The sequence below is a fragment of the Heterodontus francisci genome, chromosome 27 (genome assembly GCF_036365525.1).
Source record: "Heterodontus francisci isolate sHetFra1 chromosome 27, sHetFra1.hap1, whole genome shotgun sequence".
In the NCBI taxonomy this organism is placed as follows: Eukaryota; Metazoa; Chordata; class Chondrichthyes; order Heterodontiformes; family Heterodontidae; genus Heterodontus; species Heterodontus francisci.
The window spans coordinates 68,053,926-68,079,677 of record NC_090397.1 but is presented as its reverse complement, the minus strand read 5'-3'; the positions used below and the strand labels follow the sequence as shown (position 1 = coordinate 68,079,677).

Below are 25,752 nucleotides of genomic sequence, written 5' to 3'. Positions count from 1 at the left end.
CCAATTTACCGATCAACCTGCAAGTCTTTGGCATGTGGGAGGAAACCGGAGTACCCGGAGGAAACCCACGCAGACACAGGGAGAACTTGCAAACTCCACACAGGCAGTACCCAGAATTGAACCCGGGTCACTGGAGCTGTGAGACTGCGGTGCTAACCACTGTGCCACTGAGATGAGAAATTTCTTGACTCGGGTTGGAATTCTCCACCCCAGAGGGCCATGGAGGCTCAGTCCTTGAGAATGTTCAAAACAGATGTGGATAGATGTCTAGATTTTAAAGATATCAAGGGATATGGGGAAAGGGTGGGAAAATGGTGTTGAGGTAGAAGATCAGCCATAACCTAGTTGAATGGTGGAGTGGAATAGCCTACTACTCCTATTTCCTATGTTCCTATAACAACTACATTTGACAAAATGTACTTCAACTATAGACTTGTTGTAATAAGATAAACCAGAAGGATCCAGTCCATGAAGTTATTTGTTTAGCCCCGGTCGAGGATCTGCACAAATCACTTGATCTTCCTTCAATTGTGATGTTGTCTCATTGTCTCAGCAGTTCTCCATTTAAATGGTGTACCTCCGTCAGTGCTGATGGGACTAGTGGCCTCTCTAGAAAGGATTAGGATCTAGCATCAGTAACTTGAATGCTGCAGCTTTAAATAATGGAATTAGTGGCAGTATCGAACATGAAGCCATGTACTTATTTATCTAGGTTTTGAGTGAAAAGGTTTGTAGCTTCAAGTTTTACACCAGTACATGCATACATAATGTAAAACTGACACTTTAGTGCACTACTAAGAGAGTGCTGCATTGTCGGTTATGCTGTCTCTCAAAGGAGTAATTAAACTGATGCTTTGTCTGCTTATTTGGGTGGATATAAAAGACCCCATGACATTATTTGAAGAGGAGCAGGGGAGCTGTACTAATTTGGCCAGCATTTATCCCTCAATCAACACCACCACAGCAGATCAACTGTTCATTCATTGTATATGTGGCACTTTGTGTACAAATTGGCTGCTGAGCTTACCTTCCTGACAACAATAACTGCATGCCAAAAGTAATCAAAACAAGGAATGCTGGAAATACTCAGCAGGTCTGGCAGCATCTGTGGAGAGAGAAGCAGAGTTAACATTTCAGGTCAGTGACCCCTCTCCCTGAAGGGTCACTGACCTGAAATGTTAACTCTGCTTCTCTCTCCACAGATGCTGCCAGATCTGCTGAGTATTTTCAGCATTTCTTGTTTTTATTTCAGATTGCCAGCATCCGCAGTATTTTGCTTTTATGCCAAAAGTAATCCAGTGGTTGTGAAGCGCTTTCAGACGTCCTGAGGATGTTGAAGGTGCAATGTAAATATAAACTATTTCTTTTGACTGCTTCAGTGATTGTTTCAGCGGTTGGCCTTTCCTTCTGTCTATGCATGATATGTAGTACATTGTGACCATCACAAAAGTTGCTGGTGAAAAAATAAATGTAATGCTTTGGGGTACTGTATTTAATTTCTGTCACAGTGGTTTATTTTTTCATGTTGTAGTGCTTGTAATGTTTGATACCATTTGTTTTATGCTGACTAGGTTTACAAAGGTTTAATTGCAAGCCCCACTATCGTGTTTGAACATTGCAAATGTCAGAAATGTAATTTAAACTCATCCATGTAAATTTTTGTTTAATTGTCCAATACCCGTCTTGGGTATGGGATGCGTGTAGCCATTAAATGCTTCCCACGCTTTGTGGACGACTCTGGCACCCAAAATGTACACTGGTGTGCGAGATTGGGCTTCACCACTTACCAGAAAGGGTCAGAATCTGCCTGACTTACTGAGTATTTCCAGCATTTTCTGGTTTTATTTCAGATTTGCAGCTTCTGCAGTATTTTGCTTTTATTGTAGTATTTTGTTGCTTTTGTATTTCTATGGGATATAAAGCCCTGTTTATGTCAATGAGGTTTCAATCATTCATTCCTGCCAATGCTCGTTCTTTTAAAAATTAACATATACTGCACTGGACCTCCCAGTAACTTGTTGCAGAAGAACATAACAGCAATGGGCTAGCTGCCCATCCCTTTGTGGAATATGTAAAAAGGAAGATAGCAAAGGAATTTCCACTTAAAATTGAAGAAAGAAATCATTAAATACACATCTAATGGGTTGAAACAGTTAAATGCAGTTCCAACAAAAAGTTAGTTGGTTTGATTAGAGTATTTTTGTAATTATATAAACACTGTATCTCCTGACAACGTAGACGTGGGGAGGTGAAGCAGCAATTGAAAGGGCGAGCAGTTAAGCAGGAGGGAGCAAAAAGAGAAGTGGACATTGAGGGGCGGAGGGGGTTTGCGTGTGTGTGTAATGTAAATTTCATGAGTTGGCAGCATGGTGGAACAGCACATGATTTGGTAACGATGAATTACAGATGTCAGCTAGCCCTTAAAAGGAGGTGCTGAGTGGAGTCCAGATCTTTCTTGTATTTCACTTTGTCACAGGAAATGAGAGACAGTTGCCAAGTGAGTTAGTTTCCATTGAATTAATGGTTAATTGGGGTTTGGTGGGGTGGTGAAGATGGGGCTGGGGAGAGGAGAAGGTGGTGGCATTGGTAGAACCTTGTGAGCGGGACACCCACATGCTCCTTTCAACATGGAATTAGAGACACGTGATGATCTAGAAATGAAAAGAAAAACAAAAAGTGCGATTAATGACAGTCTATTGTATGGAATTTATGGAACTATCTTGGCAAAGACATTGCACTTGTATCTAATTTTAGGAAATTTCAAATGGTCCAGGGTGAATGCAAACCTTGATATTTGGTTTATAAGACTTAAGTGTTTCTTTATCTGAGACTTTTTTTTTTCAAAATTGAACTTGGTGTATTTCCATAGGGCTTGTTATTGATGGGAAAGATTCCAAGTCAGATAAGCTGCCCGGTCTGGGAGATGGGGAAGAAAATCAGGATGATGATGATGACGATGAGGAGGAAGAGGGCGGAGCAGAAACGGAGGAACAATCTGGAAATGAAAGTGAAATGAATGAACATGAAGAGGTATGATTTCTACTGATTGTCAAAACTATTGTATTATGTGGATGGTGGAGTGGAATGAATGTTTATGGTGGTAGGTTTCCACTATCAGATTGGGCTTGCCCAACATCATTTTATTTTAATGCTGACATATAAGCACAGAGCATTAGTTTAGAAAGAAATAATAAAGTTATTAAACCATTGTCTAAATTGTAATTTTTTTTAACTCTCAAAAATGGGAGATATGGCAAGTGCCATACAAGTGCCATACCTTCAGACTCCAGACATGGCTGGCCACCATTTTGAAAATTCCCTAAGTAAAAAAATTCACAAGGCTTTAATTTAAACATCTCAAATTATTTTCTTTGGAGTTTACTGACATTGTTTTTGAAGTCCATTTCTCATTGCAAAAATGGGCTCCATGAGCTATGGAACTATTAAGAACACTTAGTCCCGTAACATTATGACACCAAATTATCTTGATTGGAAACAAATGTTGCTGTTGGCACTTCACTTTTGTACATTTGACTGTAACTGAGTTACTGTCCTCTGAACTTTGCTCTCTTCAGCTGACATTCCAAAGCTATGCTGCGTTATTGGAAACATTATCCGTGTCTGCAATATCCAGCTGTTCAAGTGAGGTCCCATAGTACAATTTGAAGAGCACTGTTTTCAAACAGTATTCCTCAAGCAAACTCATCAAAAATAGCTTTACTGGCCATTCATCTCATTACTGTGTGTGAATTTGCTACATTTGTCTATAAAACAAGTTAATGAGTGCACTTAAGAAATTAATTCACAAAAGAAGCACTTGAGATGTTTGAGAGGTAGTAAGTTGATACAGTCTGCAGCTCTGAATTCAAACTTGCTTTAAAAAAGAAAGACTCGCATTTATATAGAGCTTTTTGCAACCATCGGATGTCTCAAACTGGTTTACAGCCAGTGAAGTCCTTTTAACGTAGGAAATGTGACAGTCTGTTTGTGCACAGCAAGCTCCCTCAAACAGTATTGCGGTATTTTTGTGATGTTGGTTGAGGGATAAATATTGGCCAGGACACCAGAGATTACTCCCCTGCTCTTCTTTGAAATAGCACCATGGGATCTTTTATGTTCACCTGAGAGGGCAGGTGGGACCTCAGTTTAACTTCTCATTTGAAAGATGGCACTTCTGACAGTGCAGCACTCCCTGCACTACCAACTGAGCCATAGCTGACATTAATTCAAATGAACAGCTATTTTTAGCATTAAGTTCCCCTTTGTCGTGTTATTTATATGGCTTAATTCAAATTATTGGATAATTCAAAGTTTTAGTGAATAAGCAACTAAATTAACAAGGAGTAGACCTTTGTTTTCTCACTGTTAAAGAAGTGCAAATAGTCTGAAGCTATTTCCATCTCATTTCCTGAGGTTAGGAATAGAACAAAGAACAGTACAGCACAGGAACAGGCCATACGGCCCTCCAAGCCTGCGCCGATCTTGATGCCTGCCTAAACTAACACCTTCTGCACTTCCGGGGCCCGTATTCCACTATTCCCTTCCTATTCATGTATTTGTCAAGATGTCTCTTAAACATCGCTATCGTATCTGCTTCCACCACCTCCCCTGGCAGCAAGTTCCAGACACTCACCACCCTCTGTGTAAAAACACCTGCCTCGCACATCCCCTCTAAACTTTGCCCCTCGCACCTTAAACCTATGTCCCCTTGTAACTGACTCTTCCACCCTGGGAAAAAGCTTCTGACTATCCACTCTGTCCATGCCGCTCATAACTTTGTAAACCTCTATCATGTCGCCCCTCCACCTCCGTCGTTCCAGTGAAAACAATCCGAGTTTTTCCAACCTCTCCTCATAGCTAATGCCCTCCAGACCTGGCAACATCCTGGTAAACCTCCTCTGTACCCTCTCCAAAGCCTCCACGTCCTTCTGGTAGTGTGGCGACCAGAATTGCACGCAATATTCTAAGTGTGGCCTAACTAAGGTTCTGTACAGCTGCAACATAACTTGCCAATTTTTATACTCTATGCCCCGACCGATGAAAGCAAGCATGCCGTATGCTTTCTTGACTACCTTATCCACCTACGTTGCCACTTTCAGTGACCTGTGGACCTGTACGCCCAGATCTCTCTGCCTGTCAATACTCCTAAGGGTTCTGCCATTTACTGTATACCTCCCACCTGCATTAGACCTTCCAAAATGCATTACCTCACATTTGTCCAGATTAAACTCCATCTGCCATTTCTCTGCCCAAGTCTCCAACCGATCTATATCCTGCTGTATCCTCTGACAATCCTCATCATTATCCGCAACTCCACCAACCTTTGTGTCGTCCGCAAACTTACTAATCAGACCAGCTACATTTTCCTCCAAATCATTTATATATACTACAAACAGCAAAGGTCCCAGCACTGATCCCTGCGGAACACTAGTACATCCACTACTTTTACATACATTTAAAAAAAATTGTGCTACCTATGGGAATAAAAGTCAGTCGTTTTAAAATTAACCCTTGAGCCCAGCACACTAATAAGGTATCTACTGAGCAACAGTGTTATCATATTGGGCCTTTTAAAAACCTGCCAGACGCAACCAGATCAGTTCTGAGCTTAGTTGGCTTAGTGAAACAGTTGCCTTTTTGAAGCTAATTTCAAGTAATCCGCATCAATTTTGTGTGCTATGCAGCCCATTCCCAGAATAGATTGTGTGGCCCTGGAAGTTCAGGAACAAATCAGAAGTAAACTTGGAAATTGCAATAAAGACTGCACACGTGCTGATGTTTTTCCTGTGTGGAAACAAGATGTTTTGTTTGAAATAAGTTATGGACAGCTCCACTGCATATGCAATATTGGCATCACCCAAAAATGTGTTGCGCTTCAAGTCTTGTCCTGTCTTCAGGACTCGTTAAAGAACTTTGTTGTTGCTCAGAATGCCTATTTGGCTAGTTAATACTAGTGTTGATGAACATCTTTTTTTAAAAAAACAGTTGGGTTATGTCTGTTTTGGAACTGGATTAAGGGCTAATGCTGAATACAGTTGAAGATAATCAAATATTTTAGAAAATGGTGATTCCTGAACTGCAACCATGGAAATATCCTAATAAAGAAAGACAACTGATTTAGAATGCGTTATGTAGGATGTAAGGTTAGATTTTTAGTATTTTTTGGCGGTGGGGGAGGGGGGGGAATGCTGCAAAAGAAACCTCGCAAGACCTTTACTTCTGCAGTATAACTGAATAGGGTCCATCATGGTGTGGCTGATGCACGATCTATCCAAGGAATGAGTAGGCTGAATTAATTGCGTTTTCTTATCTTCTTGTATAAATATTTATTTGAACACACACTTGTAATTTTATTTAGTTTGTATTCAACAGAAGGGAACTTTGGTATAAATTTTTTTCCCCTGCATGCTCGTGTATGAAATACAGATAATAGGATAAATAAATGTTTCATCTATTTTTATTAAAAGAAAGAACCCTTTCCCTTCCTATAATCTAGTTATGACAGTTAATTGAGACTAATCTGACAGTTTTTTCTTGAATAATGAATGTTTCCCGTTTTAGGATGCTTCTGAGAATGAAGAGGAAGATGAAGAGGAGGAGGAAAACACAGATTACCTGACTGACTCCAATAAAGAAAATGAAACTGATGAGGATAACAATGTAAGTGTAATCAGTGAATCCAAAAAAGAAAGACTTGCATTTATACAGCGCCTTTCATGAACACTGGACAGCTCAAAGCCCTTTACAGCCACTGAAGTACGTTTTGAAGTGTAATCACTGTTGTAATGCAGGAAACATGGCAGCCAATATGTACACGGCGAACTTCCACAAACAGCAATGTGGTAATGAGCAGATAATCTGTTTTTTGTAATAGCAAACCCAGGTAAAACCATCTGAAATACTTGCTCTTTTGTTCCCAAGACACCTTAGCCTGAATTTTACGAGTGTGCTACTGTTCGTGGTGGCGCACTCTAATGGCAGAGTGCATCCTACGCGGATGCACTGCCCCTGAGCCCCCTCGATATTACGCGTGGGGGCTCATTTAAATAGAGGGGGCGGAGTGGCAGCCCCCAATGACATAGAGGGGGCGGCTGCCACTGCACTGGCGCCGGCGCAATTTTTAAAGGGCTTTAAGCACTTGCAATTCATTTTAATTTTTAAAGGGACATCAGTAGTAATTTTTATTAAATATAAAATTAAGTTATGGAGGCCCTTCCCCAATCCCCCATGATCATTTCATTGCCCGAAATGACCAACAATTGATTTTTCAAATACCTGAACTTGCCCCCGCCCCCCCAAACCTTCAATCTTTTGCCCTTCAACCCCTTCCCACCATCCCCACATCCAATCAAAATTGTTTTCCCCGCTCCTCCCACCCTGAAAATTTTATTCCTCCCCCCTGCGAGTTCCGAAGGTGCACAGAGGCCGTAAAATCGGTGTGGGACGGCCGCCGCCTGCAGGTAAGTAAATTTGAATATCATTATTCAAATGCGGCACAGTGGCGCAGTGGTTAGCACCACAGCCTCACAGCTCCAGGGACCCGGGTTCGATTCCGGGTACTGCCTGTGTGGAGTTTGCAAGTTCTCCCTGTGTCTGCGTGGGTTTTCTCCGGGTGCTCCGGTTTCCTCCCACAAGCCAAAAGACTTGCAGGTTGATAGGTAAATTGGCCATTATAAATTGTCACTAGTATAGGTAGGTGGTAGGGAAATATAGGGACAGGTGGGGATGTTTGGCAGGAATATGGGATTAGTGTCGGATTAGTATAAATGGGTGATTGATGTTCGGCACAGACTCGGTGGGCCGAAGGGCCTGTTTCAGTGCTGTATCTCTAATCTAAAAATCTAATTAATGTTAATTTACGTATGGAGATGAAGGGCCCGCCGCCAGGCGGCCGGGGAGGGGTCACACCGAGGTCCCCCTGCCGCTGGTAATATGCGGCAGGCCCTTCTCGACAACATGGGTTGAGGAGGGCCTCTCCCTGCAGAATTTTACCGGCCCCACGCCCCCACACTGCGACCACGGCGTTGAGGGGCTGGTAAAATGCAGCTCCTTAATTTTGAGCACTTTCGCTGAGAGTAGCTGATTTATTTTTTTTTTTTAAAAGACAAATTTAATAGTTTTTCTGCTGATTGGATACATAGAGGGACTACAGTACATGTGGTGTATAAGGATTTGTAGAAGGCATTTGATAAACTATTGAACAAGAGGCCTGCTACAAAAATACAAGCGTATGGTAATGTGGCATCATAACTTGAAAGTTGGATTCATAGACAGGAAGCAAAAAGTAAGGGTTGGTGGGTGTTGCATGAATTGGAGAAGGGTTGAAAGTGCTGTATAACAGGAATTGGTCCTGGCTCCAATTTCGTTCTCTGTGTATATATAGTTGATTTCGACTTGGGAGCACAATGTTGAAATTTGCTAACTATACAAAAGTAAAAGTGTCAGCCTTGGCTCAGTTGGTAGCACTCTCACCTCTGGGTCACAAGGTTCCAGGTTGAAGTCCCACTCCAGGGCTTGAGCACAAAAATCAAGGCTGATGCTCCAGTGCAGTACTGAGGGAGTGCTGCACTGTGGGAGGTGCCGTCTTTGGGATGAGACATTAAACCGAGGCCCCATCTGCCTAATCGCGTTCATGTAAAAGATCACATGACACTATTTTCGAAGAAGAGCAGGGGAATTATCCCCGGTGTTCTGGACAATATTTATCCCTCAATCAGCATCACAGAAAATCCCAGATTATCTGGTCGTTATCACATTGCTGTTTGTGGGAGTTCGCTGTGCGCAAATTGGCGACTGCCTTTCCTACATTGCAACAGTGACTACACTTAAAAGTACTTTATTGGCTGTAAAGCACTTTGAGACATGTGGTGGGTCATGAAAAGCGCTATATAAATGCAAGTCTTCTTCTCTATTCTTTTAAAGAGTTTGGCAAACAATGAGGCAGACTGTAAAAACACTTTCTGAGGATTTTAATAGGTTCGCAGAATGAAGAGGAAGGTGCAATTTAATGCGGAGAAGGGTGATGGAATACATTGTTGGAAGAAAAGCAAGGAATGGGAGGATACAGTTATCGGAGCAACACTGAAGGGTGTGGATGAGCAGAGTGATTTAGGAATTCAAATACATTGTTACTTGAATGTGAGAATATGGGCAGCTGATCCTAAGTTTTTTGAGTTTTATAATAGCACATCACAGAATGATGCAGCACAGAGGAGGAAATCCAGCACTTTGTTGCCCATGCTAGTTCTTTGTACAAGAACAAAAAGATAATTACACAACATTTATGCCAACTTCAGAATCCTAATCTAGCTGAGACAAAAGTTCTATGTTATTAGTAACACACTAGTTGTAATTTGTGTTGTTTTTAAACTTCTGTATTTTTAAAGACTAACTGGGGATCTCCTGCAATACTGCTCACCATCCCATTATCTAAAAGCAAGAGGGGGAATTTTCAGGCAAAGGCTGTTGGCTCGGGAGCCATAAATAGGCAATAACCTGCTGAGTGATACCCAGTTTGGGTTCCGACAGGGCCACTCAGCACCTGACCTCATTACAGCCTTGGTTCAAACATGGACAAAAGAGCTGAACTCAAGAGGTGAGGTGAGAGTGACTGCCCATGACATCAAGGCAGCATTTGACCGAATATGACATCAAGGAGCCCTAGCAAAACTGAAGTCATTGGGAATCGAGGGGAAAACTCTCTGCTGGTTGGAGTCATACCTAGCGCAAAGGAAGATTTATTTTTTAAAATTTATTTAGAGATACAGCACTGAAACAGGCCCTTCGGCCCACCGAGTCTGTGCCGACCATCAACCACCCATTTATACTAATCCGACATTAATCCCATATTCCTACCACATCCCCACTTTCCCCCTACCTACACTAGGGGCAACTTATAATGGCTAATTTACCTATCAACCTGCAAGTCTTTGGCTGTGGGAGGAAACCGGAGTACCCGGCGAAAACCCATGCGGTCACAGGGAGAACTTGCAAACTAGGCACAGGCAGTACCCAGAATCGAACCCGGGTCGCTGGAGCTGTGAGGCTGTGGTGCTAACCACTGCGCCACTGTGGTGGCTGTGGTTGTAGGAGGTCAATCATCTGAGCTCCAGGACATCACTGCAGGAGTTAATCAGGGTAGTGTCCTAGGCCCAACCATCTTCAGCTGCTTCATCAATGACCTTCCTTCAGTCATAAGGTCAGAAGTGGGGATGTTCGCTGATGATTGCACAATGTTCAGCACCATTCGCGACTCCTCAGATGCTGAAGCAGTCTGTGTTTAAATGCAGAAAGACCTGGACAATATCCAGGTTTGGGCTGATAAGTGGCAAGTGACATTTGCGCCACACAAGTGCCAGGCAATGACCATCTCCAACAAGAGAGAATCTAACCATCTCCCCTTGACATTCAACGGCATTACCATTGTTGAATCCCCCACTATCAACATCCTAGGGGCTACCATTGACCAGAAACTGAACTGGAGTAGCCATATAAATACCGTGGCTACAAGAGCAGGTCAGAGGCTAGGAATCCTGCGACGAGTAACTCACCTCCTGACTCTCCAAAGCCTGTCCACCATCTACAAGTCAGGAGCTCCAACAACACTCAAGAAGCTCGACACCATCCAGGACAAAGCAGCCCGCTTGATTGGCACACCGACCACGAACATTCACTCCCTCCACCACTGACACACAGGGGCAGCAGTGTGTACCATCTACAAGATGCACTGCAGCAACGCACCAAGGCTCCTCAGACAGCACCTTCCAAACCCCCGACCTCTACCACCTCGAAGGACAAGAGCAGCAGATGCATGGCTTGGTAGGCCGAATGGCCTGTTCCGGTGCTGTACTGTTCTTTGTTCTTTATCACCACCTGCAAGTTCCCATCCAAGCCACATGCCATCCTGACTTGGAACTATATTGCCGTTCCTTCGCTGTCGCTGGGTCAAAATCCTGGAACTCCCTTCCTAATAACACTGTGGGTGTACCTACCTCACACGGACTGCAGCGGTTCAAGAAGGCAGCTCAACACCACCTTCTCATTGGCAATTAGGGATGGGCAATAAATGCTGGCCTGGCCAGTGACGCCCACATCCCATGAATAAATAAAAAAAAAGATTGACTGCTAATACATGCAGCTTGGGATTAGGTAGCTGGAAGCTTGCCAGGATTAGCTGGCCCGTGAGACCAAACTAGGCAGAGCAGAGGGAAGAGATTGGGTTAGATTGGACGGGCCAAGAATTACAATGGGACATAGAGGCTGATTGGACTGGGTGTTTGGTAAATGGTCACAATTAAGAGTGGAGCAAAGATTTGTATCCAACTGCAGATGCGCTGAGTAAGTCAGAACCTGACCATGATGTGAAGTTTAAGTAATAGGCCGTGAACAATATATAAAAAAATGTTCCCTTGTGTCATTGTGGGGATCTGATTAATCCAAGTTGTCATGTAATTAGCATGGAAAGACAAGCAGGCACACTGACTTATATTTACACATATATATTTATATATCTACCAATGAAATTTAAATAATTGGGCCCAATACACCCAAAGACCTTTCACAATTTAACAAATACAAAATGTGTACTTTGACTCTGGGTGTGCAGTATAAAAGCAGAAGTGAGGGCGTGACATTTTTAATCATTCTGCCCCATCATTCTTTGTATTTTTTTTGAGCACATGTTAGTACTGGTGCAAGAAAATAATCAGAGAGAAAGTCTATGCATATTCCATCGTTTATTTCCTTCATTCTAATTGCCATACATCTATGGCATTGCTCTGAAACCACCTTTTAAGATCGATGCAGTCTACTGTAAGATTGGCACGAATCTTTAGTTACACAGCTGGTTTAGCTTTCCCTTATCAGAATTGGCTCAACCATATTAAGCTCTCTTGTACTTTGCTCTCCTTTGCTAAACTTGTCTACTAATTTTCAGAGGGCTAAAATCATTCCAAGTTGCGGTTCTTTGCTACCAACTGCCTCATTAAATACTTCATTCTTGCCCCCACTATTCTCCCCTCCAACGACTCGGGGGAGCTCATGGATTTCTTTGTCGCCAAACTCAATATCATCTGTTCAGTTGCTTTTCCCCTTGTCCAATCCCCTCTCCTCTAATCCTAAATCTCTTTCAAACTCTAGTTTCTCTCCATTCTCCTCTCATGCCTTCTACAAGCCCAATTTCTACTCTCTCGATCCCACCCCTAGTAAACTGATGATCCCCACTTCCTTTCTGGGCCCCCATGCTAGCTGACATCATATACAGTCCCTCTCTTTGATCACTGTCCCTTTCCTTTCAAAACTGCCATCATCAGACCCTCCACTAAAAAGCATGCCCTTGACCCCTGTGCATTCACTAATTTCCTTTTCATGATCCTTGAATATGTTGTCTTTTCCCTATTTCTCTGAAGCTCCTTGTTTGAATCCCTCCCAAAGCACTGAAACAGTCCTAACCAAAGTTGGGTATGGCACTTTCTATTATTATGGCTGAGATACATTATCCCTTGAGGTCCTCCTGTATTTCTCTGTAGTTTTTGATGAGGTCGATCACACCATCCCTCCGGAATGTCTTTTCTCCATTGCATAGTTCATTGCAACTGTCCTCATTCAGTTTCATTCTTACCTATATCATTGTAGCCAGAGCATCTCTAACAATTGCTTCTCTTCCCATCACTGCACTGTGACTTCGGAACCTTCCATTCTTGACCATTCCCTCGCCCCACCTCATTATCTCATTCTGACCTTTGGCAGCAATACAGATATGGGGTCAGCTTCCACATTTACACTAATGGCATCTAGCTACGGTTTCTATTAACCTTTCTCAGTCCTTCCACTGCCTCTTCTGTCAAACTACTTGTCTGTAATTTCCTCTAGCTAAACAATAAGACTGAAACCGACAACTTTAGCCCCCAGTACAAACTTCCTTCCTTTGCCACACGCTTGCGCCAGCCCCTTCCCGCTCTGCTATATTCTCAGTCTGCCGAATCAGACTATTCACAGCTCAGCATCCTGTTTGGCCAGTAATTGAGTTTCCCACGATATCCTCATTGCAAAGACTGCCTAGTTCCACCTCTAACAGCTCCTCCCCTCTCCCCCTCTAACCTTGGCCTATCTGTCATTGCAACTCTCATGCTTTTTGCCATCTCCAGGCTTGATTACTCCAATATTTGCTGGGTGACCTCTCATCCTTAACCTTCTGTAAACTTCAGCTCATTCAAATTTGCACTGCACTATCCTCTTCTGCACCGTCTGGTCCATCCATTAACCCTGTTCTTGCTCAGCTAAATTGGCTTCTGCACCCCCAACAGCTGAAACTTGAAATTGTCATCCTTGAGTTGAAATTCCTCTATGTTATCACTCTATATCTGCACCTGCCTTCAGCCCTACAACTTCGCTGCTGACAATCAGGTTTTCCTTCCACCCCTGTGAAACACCTTGGGACATTTCTGTACGTTAAAAGCACAGCATAAATGCAAGTTGCTATTGTTCACATCTCTGTTGTTGAGCTTCTTAATTATTATGCATTGCTCAGTTCAGCAAAAAAGGCAGTATTTTTGGGAATACTTTAGACTTTCTGTGTTTGGGGTTGTGAAAATGGGCCTATAAATGTTTTCCAGCAGACCGAATCAGAATCTTTGGATGTACAAGGTCCAGATTAGGGCCAGTGTGTATTTGTGGATTTTGTTTCACAAATGTGAAGCAGGAGGAACCTCTATGTGACAAATTTACAGGTACAAAAATGTAGATTTGTTGAGCTATGACAAGTTGCAGTTAAACTGCCTTTTCAGCAGTTCAGTTTTAAGATGGAATTTAAAACTGCACTTTTACTAAAAGATTGAAACGTATGTATTTTCAGCAAATTCTACAGTAGGTTTTGAGAATGATTTTACATATTTACTTTTCAAATGGAATTGGATTTTTTGATGTCTGTTATTGGATGCCAAAATTGAAGTACTCAAGTCAGTGCTTTGTTTATATTTTTGTTATGCAGGAGGTGATGATCAAGGGTGGGGGCTTAAAGCATCTTCCTTGTGCAGAAGATGAAGAATTCATTCAAGCTTTGGATAAAATGATGCTTGAGAACTTGCAGGTACTTCATTACCATCTGTCATGTAAACATTCAGATCATACCAACTTGATGTGAGCCTCTGAAACCTTACACTAAAATTTTAACTAACTCCTTTTAAATTCCGGTTTTAAGGAAATAATGCTAAAAATTCACGGGTCAGCATCAGACAAAAATTAACATTTTGTGTGGCACCGTAGTTCTGCTAAAGAGTCCCACTTAAGACTGATTTCTCTTTCAGATTCTAATTGACCTGCGTATTTCCAAAAAATTATTTCAGATTTGCAACAGTTGCACTTATTTTCATTTATCTATTCTCTTGGACCCTGCCCCAGCCCACCACCCCCATGGCATTCTAATTCTCTGGGTCAAGAGGAAAGACCAGTGTCGCTTCTGTCCTTATCACTCTTGAAATAGTTATTGAAGGTGTGCGATGCTAAAAGTAGGAGGATCATCTTGTATCCATGTCAGATCTTCTCTTAGATCACCCTCCTATTGAAGCAGTTTCTCTGGACCCAACAGCAGCACCATATGAGTACAGTTCTGTTAGCTGTGAAACTGGTCCACTCCTCCATTGCTGAGATACTGAAATGGTAACTTTCCCTTCAGATTTTCAACTGAAGTCCAGGCAGCAGCTGTTGATGAAATCCGTTGGACCCCAACAGGATAGATAGATACAAAGAGACGAGATTTGAAGTCAATGCTGGTGAAAGGCATGAGGGAATATAGCTATGTGAATATCACAGCTAATGATAACAAGAGATTACCTGCTTTTGATTGGGGAGATGGGGAGCCGGTTGTCTTCTGGTTGACAGCTACCAAACAAAACTCCTGACAATAGAAAACAGTAACAGCTGCCAACGCATACTCAGTAATCTATATTCTGAAGAAGGGTCACTGACCTGAAACGTTAACTCTGCTTCTCTTTCCACAGATGCTGCCAGACCTGCTGAGTATTTCCAGCATTTCTTGTTTTTATCTCAGTAATCTATTGTTTGATCCAGATGGGTCTGCAGTGCTTCGGGCTACTATTGATGATTGACCAACCAGCCTGGCTCATTTAATGGGGTAATGATGGGTGGCTGTATTATTGGGTGCTGAGAATGCTCTCATCCTGCTCCAGATAACACTGCAAGCCAAAGCAAGCCGTAAAGAAGAGCTGCTCAAGTTATAGCCTTTGAACCATACACAGCTCACAACCCTTAGGCAGCTGATTACTTGTTCTTCTGCAGTCAGCTCCTGAAATGGCGCAGTAAATTTCAACTGTTTGGGAGTGTTTTTTATGTATATTTGCATAAAATGAAATAAATTACATGATCCTGATGGACCACTTAATGCACAACTCAGTAACCCAAAAAGACAATGTCTGGGTAATCATGTCTTAATGGATAAAGCTGCACAGACCTTCCAAGCAGGCCGCAAGATTTCAGTTGGTTAAATTCCAGTTGTATTTATACATATATTTATGCCTCTAACTAAGCCTTTGCTTTCACCAACCTTTGTCTAAGTTTTAGAGAGTTGGGCAAGATAGGTGTATATGTGTGTGTGTGTGTGTGTGTTCCTACAGGGATAAGTACTCCATGTTACAGAAACAGAAATTCTATTTATATTAATTTTACTGTAGCTTGGTTTGGAGAAACTTAAGTATGGAGATAAGTTTTATGTGTGCCAGACGGCTAGCTGCTCAAAAAGCAATATTGTTGGATTCTTGGATTGACAGCATGCTGAAATGAGAAGACAAATGAAATGTATTTATGGAAGCCAGCTGACAAAACGTGAGAACCATAGTAGATACCAACCTTGTAACTTGATCTCATCTTGTACAAATGTCATGGATTTTTGGGTGAGAGCTGTCTTGTATGTGATTGTGTTATAAATAAGTATATACATTAGTCAAATCCGTGGCTAAAACTAACTGCTTAAGTTGAAGTTACAATGTCCTCATTTCCATGTTGAAGAATTCAAATGATCCAGGCTATGCAATGGAAGTGTGAATTGGCCTTTGTTTTGCTATGAGATGATGAATTCCAGTGTATGGATTAGCCAGCATTGTTAATGTGACACTTAGTAGTAAGAGTTCCCCTATTATTGACTGATATTTTGGGTCAGACATGTTTGCAGTTTGGGTGAGTACCAAAGAATGTTTGTCTCGGTTCTCTGTTGCTTTTAACCGCAACCTGTACAGTTTTAGTGCAATGTAATTATATATACACGCCTCACCCTGATCTGTCACAGCTTCCAAAGGCTGTTGGCAGAGAAAGATTCTTTTGTGCTTGTCGCTGTTCATGCTGTAGCCTAGTTGTCTATGATAGCCAGCAGATACTCAAATGACAGACTGCTGCACATAAATAGCAGCTACTTAGGCAAGGTAATTGAGATTATCTTCCATACTCTAGCAAGAAATCAACTCCTTCAGGAAAGAAGGAAGAGGGAAAACAAATGCTAAAAAAAAATTCCTTGATATCCACAACCTTGCCTTGATGATAAAAGTCCAAACATCTGCTAATGGTTCAGTGTACCAAATTGTGTGTTGCTGAACTGTACTGACCAGGAATGTCCACAGTTTAATCTGTACTCCATGTTGAATTAGCTGAACAGGTCAAAACTGGCACAACACTGTTATTAGTCCCAGGGTAGTGAGGAATTTGGAAATAACATGGCCTGGGCTCTTGATTGTTGCCCAGTAATGCCGAATGGGAGTATGTGATTTTGTAGGACAGCAGGATTGTGTTTGACCATGAATAATGAAATGATAACTGTCCAAGAATATTAAGAAATTTCTGTTCTGGAAAGGAAAATCTCACTTAATCTGCTCAAGGAATTAGAGTCAAAACTCACTTACACAGATCTTTTATAGTTGGTACCTCTTTATTGTCCACTCTTTAATATTTTCTTCTCATCTTTTTATTGAATTATTGCACATACAAATAACTAATGGCCAGTAAAAATTTGCTTGTTTTTTTTTGTCTTCCTTTGCTAGTTTTCCTTCTGCTTTTCTTCCTCCCACTTACTGCTATTCCAGAGATTGCATTTCAGTCCAGATTATGGTTCCATGCTGCAGGCAGGTCTCTGCTACCCTCATCCAAGTGCCTTTTTTTTATTGAAATGGTGAATTATTCAACCTTGAATGTCACAGCTGAGTTCCATCATATCCTCCCAAAAAAACAGACATACTTCTGTTCAGAATTGCTGCCCCTTTGGGCACTGAGGCCAGTAACAGTGTCTGCATCGTTGTCTTGGCTGAGACTAGTTAATGCAGCATGGATAGAGGATTCAACTTGGGATTCTTCATGGTCTCTGTTGCTCAATGTTAAATCAATTTGGCTAGAGCTAAGGAACAAAAGAGATGCAATTACATTGCTCGGTATTGTCTGTAGGGCACCAACTAGTGAGAAGGATGTTTTTTTTATTCATTCATGGTATGTGGGCATCGCTGGCCAGGCCAGCATTTATTGCCCATCTCTAATTGCCCTTGAGAAGGTGGTGGTGCGCTGCCTTCTTGAACCGCTGCAGTCTATGTGAGGAAGTGCTTTTAGGAAGGGAGTTCCAGGATTTTGACTCAGCGACAGTGAAGGAAGGGCAATATAGTTCCAAGTCAGGATGGTGTATGACTTGGATGGGAACTTGCATGGTGTTCCCGTGCATTTGCTGCCCTTGTCCTTCTAGTTGGTCGAGGTCACAGGTTTGGAAGGTACTGTCTAAGGAGCCTTGGTGCGTTGCTGCAGTGCATCTTGTAGATGGTACACACTGCTGCCACTGTGCGTCGGTGGTGGAGGGAGTGAACGTTTGTAGATGGTGCAATCAAGCGGGCTGCTTTGTCCTGGATGGTGTCGAGCTGCACCCATCCAGGCCAGTGGAGAGTATTCCATCACACTCCTGACTTATGCCTTGTAGATGGTGGACAGGCTTTGGAGAGTCAGGAGGTGAGTTACTCGCCGCAGGATTCCTAGCCTCTGACCTGCTCTTGTAGCCACGGTATTTATATGGCTACACCAGTTCAGTTTCTGGTCAATGGTAGCCCCTAGGATGTTGATAGTGGGGGATTCAGCAATGATAATGCCATTGAATGTCAAGGGGAGATGGTTAGATTCTCTCTTGTTTGAGATGGTCATTGCCTGGCACTTGTGTGGCGCAAATGTTACTTGCCACTTACCAGCCCAAGCCTGGATATTGTCCAGGTCTTGCTGCATTTCTACACGGACTGCTTCAGTATCTGAGGAGTCGTGAATGGTGCTGAACATTGTGCAATCATCAGTGAACATCCCCACTTCTGACATGATTGAAGGAAGGTCATTGATGAAGCAGCTGAAGATGGTTGGGCCAAGGACACTACCCTGAGGAACACCTGCAGTGATGTCCTGGAGCTCAGTTGATTGACCTCCAACAACCATAACCATCTTCCTTTGTGCTAGGTATGACTGCAACCAGCGGAGGGTTTTCCCCCTGATTCCCATTGATCTCAGTTTTGTCCATGTTTGAACCAGGGCTGTAATGAGTTCAGGAGCTGAGTGGCCCTGGCGGAACCCAAACCCAAACTGGAACAGCTTGGCTAGGGGCGCGGCAAGTTCTGGAGCACAGATCTTCAGTACTATTTCCGGAATATTGTCAGGGCCCATAGCTTTTGCAGTATCCAGTGCCTTCAGTCGTTTCTTGATATCACGCAGAGTAAATCGAATTGGCTGAAGTAGCGGAACAGATTTGCATGGAAATTACAGAGTGGTGCAACAAGTATAGCGTAGTTAAAATGGGGGACTTCAATTATCCAAGCATAGGCTGGGATAGTAGTAGTGCAAAGGACAGTGAGGGGCAAGAGTTTCTTGAATGTGTGCAGGAAAATTTTCTACAGCAGTATGTTTCTAGTCCAATGAGAAAAGTGGCACTGCTAGACCTGGTTCTTGGGAATGAGGTGGGCCAAGTGGACAAAATATCAGTAGGAGATCATTTCGGGCACAGTGATCATCGTTTCATAAGGTTTAGGCTGACTATGGAAAAGGACAAAGAACAATCAAGAATAAGAATAACTGTGGGAAAGTCAACTTCAATGGGGTAAGAATGCAGCTGGGGTGAATAAATTGGAGTCAAAGGTTGGCAGGAAAAATGGGCTACCTTCAAAGTAGAGATATTTCGGGCACAGTCAAGGTATGTTACCTTGAAGGGGAAAGGTAGGGTAAACAAATCCAGAGCTTCCTGGATGACAAAAGAGGTAGAGATCAAGATAAAGAAGAAAAAGTGTCCTTATGACAGATGCCAGGTAGAAAATGCTACTGAGAATCAGGCTGAATATAGAAGGTCCAGAGGGGAAGTGAAAAAGTAACTAAGAGAAGCAAAGAGAGAGTATGAAAAGAGACTGGAAGCTAACACTAAAGGGAATCCCAAAGTTTTCTATAAACATATAAATAGTAAAAGGGTGGTAAAAGGAGGAGTTGGGCCGATTAGGGACCATAAAGTGGATTTACGCATGGAGGCAGAGGGCATGGCTGAGGTATTAAATGAATACTTTGCATCTGTCTTTACCAAGGAAGAAAATGCAACCCAGGCAATGACGAAAGAAGAGGTAATTCAGACACTAGAAGGTTTAAAATTGATAAGGAGGGCGTATTAGATAGGCTGTCTGTACTTAAAGTGGATAAAGCACCAGGACCGGATGAGATGCATCCAAGGATACTGAGGGAAGTGAGGGTGGAAATCACGGAGGCACTGGCCATAATTTTTCAGTCTTAGACACGGGGTTGGTGCCAGAGGACTGGAGAATTGCAAACGTTAAACCCTTGTTCAAAATAGGGTGTAAAAATAAGCCCAGCAACTACAGCCCAGTGTGTTTAACTTCGGTGGTGGGGAAACTTCTAGAAAGAATAATTCTAGACAAAATTAATAGTCACGTGGACAAATGCGGGTTAATTAAAGCCAGCATGGATTTCTTAAGGGAAAATCATGTTTAACTAACTTGCTGGAGTTTTTTGAAGAAGTAACAGAGAGGGTTGATGAGGACAATGCAGTTGATATGATGTACATGGACTTTCAAAAGGCATTTTATACAGTGCCACACAACAGACTTGTGAGCAAAGTTATCGCTCATGGAATAAAAGGGACAGTAGGAACATGGTTGAGTGACCGGAAACAAAGAGTAGTGGTTAATGGATGTTTTTTGGGCTGAAGGAAGGTTTGTAGTGGAGTTCCCCAGGGGTCAGTGTTGGGACCCTTGCTTTTCCTGTTCTATATTAATGACCTAGACCTTGATGTACAGGGCACAATTTCAAAATTTGCAGATGATACAAAACTTAGAAGCATTGTGAACTGTGAGGAGGATAGAACTTCAAAAGGACAGAAAGAAAGTTGGTGAATGGCAGATGAAGTTCAATGCAGAGAAATGTGAAGTGATTCATTTTGGTAGGAAGAACATGGAGAGACCATATTAAATAGAGGGCACAATTCTAAAGGGGGTGCAGGAACAGAGAGACATGGGTGTATATGTGAGTAAGACATTGAAGGTGGCAGGACAGGTTGAGACAGCAGTTCATAGAGCATACAGTATCCTGGAAGGTAGCAAATGTCACTCCACTATTTAAGAAGGGAAGGAGAGAGAAAACAGGGAACGACAGACCTGTTAGCCTTACATCAGTAGTTGGGAAAATGCTAGAATCTATTCTAAAGGATGTGATAAATGGACATTTGGATAATCTGATTGGGCATGGTCAACATGGATTTATGAATGGGAAATCATGTTTGACAAACCTGTTGGAGTTTTTTTGAGGCTGTTACCAACAGAATTGATAAAGGGGAGTCGGTGGACGTGATATACTTGGATTTTAAAAGGCTTTTAATAAAGCCCCCCACAGGAGGTTCGTTCGCAAAATTAAAGCACATGGGATAGGAGGTAATATGCTGGCATGGATTAAGGATTGGTTAACAGGCAGAAAAAAAGAGAGTAGGAATAAACGCATCATTCTCGCGTTAGCAGACTGTGACAAATGGACGCAAGGATCGGTAGTTGGGCCCCAGCTGTTCACAATATGTATCAATGATTTGGATGTGGGGACCAAATGTAATATTTCCAAGTTCACGGATGACACAGAACTAGGTGGGAATGTGTGTTGTGAGGAAGATGCAAAGTGGAGGATTTGGACTTGGAAAGGGGATTTGGAAAGACTTCGTGAATCGGCAAGAATGTGTCAGATGGAATATATGTGGAAAAATGTGAGGTTCCTCTCTTTGGTAGGAGGAACAGATGTGCAGAGTATTTCTTGAATGGTAAGAGATTAGAAAGTGTAGATGTACAAAGGGACCTGGATGTCCTTGTCAATAAGTCACTGGAAGCTAACATGCAGTGGCACCAAGCAATTAGGAAGGCTAATGGTATGTTAGCCTTTATCGCAAGAGGATTTTAGTTCAGGAGTAGTGAAGTCTTGCTTCAATTGTATAGAACCTTGGTTAGACCGCACCTGGAGTACTGTGTGCAATTTTGATTCCCTTATCTTAGGAAGGATATTATTGCCATAGAGGGAGTGCAATGAAGGTTCACCAGACTTGTTCCCGGATGGCGGGACTGTCCTATGAAGTGAGTTTCGAAGAATGAGAGGTGATCTCATTGAAACCTACAAAATACTTGAAGGGATAGACATGGTAGATGCAGCTAAGATATTTCCCCTGGTTGGGGAGTCTAGAACCAGGGGACACAATTTCAAAATAAGGGGGAAGCCACTTAGGACAGGGATGAAGAGAAATTTCTTTACTCAGAGGCTTGTAAATCTTTGGAATTCTCTACCCCAAGGGCTGTGGAAGCTCAGTCATTGAGTATGTTTAAAGCAGAGATTGACAAATTTTTAAATACAAATGACATAAGGGAATTTGGGGATAGTGTGGGGAAAAAGGCATTGAAGTGGATGATCAGCCATGATCGTATTGAATGGTGGAGCAGGCTCGAAGGGCTGAATGGCCTACTCCTGTTCCTATGTTACTATGGGCTTTATTAATAGGAGCATAGAGTACAAGAGGAAGGAAGTTATGCTGAACTTGTAGACGACACTAGTTTGGCCTCAGCTAGAGTATTGCATGCTGTCTGGGCGCTGCACTTTAGGAAAGATGTGAGGGCATTGGAGAGAGTACAGAGAAGATTCATGAGAATGATTCCAGGGATGAGGAACTTCAGTTATGAAGATAGATTGGAGTAGTTAGGACTCTTTTCCTTGGAGAAGAGAAGGCTGAGAGGTGACTTGATCGAGGTATTCAAAATCATGAGGGGTCTGGACAGAGTTGATAGGGAGAAATCTCAACTGTGAAAGGATCAAGAATGAGAGGGCACAGATTTCAGGTAATTGGTAAGAAGCAAAAGTGACATGAGGAAAAACTTTTTCATGCAGCGAGTGGTTCAGGTCTGGAATGCACTGCCTGACAGTGTGGTGGAGGCAAGTTCAACTGAAGCATTCAAAAGGGAATTAGACTGTTCTATAAGAAGGAAGAATGTGCAGGATTATGGGGAGAAGACAGGGGAATGGAACTGAGTGAATTGCTCTTTCAGAGACCAGTGCAGACATGATGGGCCAAATGGTGACCTCCTGCACTCTAATGATTCTGTGATTAAGCAACAGAGTCTTGCCTTCAACATAGTCCTTTAAATTAACATTCTAATAATCTTGTTTTTGTTTAATTTCTGTTTTTTGAGCAGCTTTATTTAAATAGTGTTAATGATATTAGAGAGCAAGAAAATTAAACATGAACTTGCAAGAGCAATAATGCATTCATTTCTTTCAGCAGTCATTTTATGAGGGGCTGAATTAGCATCAATTTTTATTTAGCCCTTATCAGCTGAGAGTAATTCGCTTAGCAACTGTTCTTAAAACATTTCAAATTCCAAATCAACAGGCCAATAAAAGCAACATTCTAAGATCCTTTTATTGTCTGAAGTCACAGCTTACTGCCAGCTTAATTAAGTAATTACATTGGAAATAAGTATTTTGTAACAGAAGCAATGATATCCAGATTTGTTTTGACAAGTGCGTATTTCTGTCCTTTAAGTGGCAGGCATAATGTTCCACGTTGCAGAAGTGAGTTTCTTAATGAATGTTCTCATAACATAATCTTCAACACTTAACATTTTCTTGCATTACCCAATAAAGTCGCAAAGTCTTGAAATCATATAAGCAGAAATTAAAAATGTTATGCCCAACTGCAATCCCTGGGAGGAAGTAAATGTATGATGATGCTTCAAAATACCTATAGTTGCAACTAACCAAACTTGATGAGATGTCTAATGAAAGATTTACAGTTGATTGAGGCAATATTTGCTGAATAACAACAACTGCTTGTGATTTTATTGTGTCTTTAACATAATTCTTTTAGCACAAAAGAAAGCAGACTCCTACCAACATTAGAAAACTTGGGAAAGATAGCCCATGACAAGGTCGAAAATAATTAATCTGCTGATGTTTCTTGTTCAGTTTTCAGACATAAAGAATGTCAACTTGGGTTTGTTATCAGAGAGATGGCTATCAGCACTTATGGGGCAACACCCTACCTTCCAGAGAGGAAGAAAAATATATAATCTGTAATGGTTACTAGAAAAGTGGCAATCAAAGTCAAATCCCCATTAAAAGTCAAATAATTTCCTGTCATTAAGATGATTTTCATTGTATATACTGCAAGTTCACAGCTGAAAAACTTTTGAGCTGCTTGTCAATTGAGCAAATACCTGATTACTATGGAGATACCAATGGGAAGAGTTGAACTTGTGACGTGTGTGAACGTCCTATGGTGCAAAAATGAAGATTTTTACAAGCAGTAGTCTCTACTACAGCAGCACTGACAACTGATATTTTTCATATTAAAAAAATGCCCTGAAGTTTCTTACGTCTGAGAGCATGGATGCCTTGTAGTAGAAGTTGGGAGATGACCAAAGGCACAGTTGAAAAGGTAGATTTTGAAGAAGTTGCTTAAAGGGTGGAAGAGCAAATGGCAGAGTAAAGGGGTTCAGGGGTGGGCTCAAGGTGACTGAAGACTTTGACGCTGTTGGAGGAGAGGCCAATAGAGGAGAGCTAGATGCATTGGAAACCAAAACCTGAGTACCATCAGCCTGGAGAAGATTTTAGAGGTAGAGGAGGGCAAGACTGTGTAGGTCTGCTGAAGGATTGCTTGTTGATCAGAGAGAACAGTGGTGTGATAGCTGAGCAGAATTTTGTGTGGACAGCAGCATTTTGGTTCATCAGAGTTTGTGTAGTGTGGAGCTCGAGGCCAATGAGAGCATGTAGAAGAAATTGAGTCTTGAAACTAAAGCATTATAAATGTTATCAGCAGTGATGATGGTGAGGTAGGGGGAGGTGGGCAGTGTTATGAAGGAGAAAATTTAAAACTCAGTCTCCTCTTGAATTGGACACTGAGGTTAAACCCTAAAATAAAAGCAAAATACTGCGGATGCTGGATGCGAGGAAGGGTCCCTGACCCGAAACGTTAACTCTGCTTCCCTCTCCACAGATGCTGCCAGACCTGCTGAGTATTTCCAGCAATTCTTGAGGTTAAACCCTTGTCCAGCCTGTGCGAACAGCGGACAAAGGGAGCAGAGTTGGGGGACAAAGGTTTTGTTGGTACTAAAGGTAGTTCCAATTAGAATTATAGAGTCATTTACTGTACAGAAGGAGGCCATTCGACCCATCAACCCATTTCTTATTGAATTGAATAAGCTCTGATTCACCCATATCTTGATGTCAAATTGGCAATCTTATAAAGCAGGGAAAGTCCTGGGAGTAAGGGTGGGAGAGGAATAATAAAACTGAGTTATTAGCATTCATATGAAGACTGACCCCATGACAGCTTAACTTTAATGTCCCTGAAGCAACATTCAGATGAGCATGAACAGGGACAAAGGAGGGTAACTTCACTATTCCAGATAATTTCTGAAAATGTGTTTCACGTACACTAACCTATTTTTGTTAAATATGTAGCATAACGCACCTTTTTCTGTTCAAGAAGAAGATACTGTTTTTAACTATGGATTTTTATGATTGATGTGTAAAATTTTATGATGAGACTTGGTGGCCCATATAGTTTAGGCTATGTCTCGTGTACTGCGTCCAGTTCTATCTGCTGAGACTGCAAGGGTGACATTCAAGCACTAAAAGTAGTGTAGAGAAGAGTCAGCCACAGGGCTGATCCTGAATGGCAAAGCACTTTGACAATGAGGAAAGATTTAATAAATCTCGACTTTTCAGCTTGTGAAGGAGGTATCTGAGAGGTATGCATAGAAGTTTAGAAGGTAAAGGGAATAGAAAAGCTTAACATGGAATATTTAAATTAACTTGTAGTATAGGTTATTGGGACACAGACTCAAGTTATTAAATGGTATATTTAGGAATGATACCTAAAAATCTTTCTTCATACAGTGATCAAAATATGGAGCACACTTCCAGGAAGAGTAGTGAAGGCAAAATCTCTGGATCCTTTTAAGGAGCATTTAGATGTTGAAATAAGTTGTATTAACACTTCAACAATAATATTGGTGCAAAGTAGTTTCACTTCACAGCAATGCTTAGATGTTATAGTGTAAACCTGGAGTCAGGTTCAGGCCTTAACTCTATCCTCCATAAAAATCACACTTCTTCACTCGGCAGTGAATCATCAATAATCACGCCAAGTTTTATCTTTGCTGATGAACAACTCCATCATGAACTTACCTTTAATGTTTCCTATTCTGTGCATTATTT

The 25,752-nt window shown here is 41.9% G+C and overlaps 1 protein-coding gene across 3 annotated transcripts in view; it reads left to right on the top strand.

Annotated features, from left to right (window-relative positions):
* upf2 (UPF2 regulator of nonsense mediated mRNA decay) overlaps window positions 1-25,752 on the top strand; it is a 143,987-nt gene that overhangs the window by 84,574 nt on the left and 33,661 nt on the right. For all 3 annotated transcript variants that reach the window (XM_068059537.1, XM_068059538.1, XM_068059539.1), the window contains 3 exons: window positions 2,870-3,030; window positions 6,562-6,660; window positions 13,988-14,086. In XM_068059537.1, the coding sequence (XP_067915638.1) occupies window positions 2,870-3,030; window positions 6,562-6,660; window positions 13,988-14,086 (359 nt within the window). The remainder of the gene's footprint in view (window positions 1-2,869; window positions 3,031-6,561; window positions 6,661-13,987; window positions 14,087-25,752) is intronic.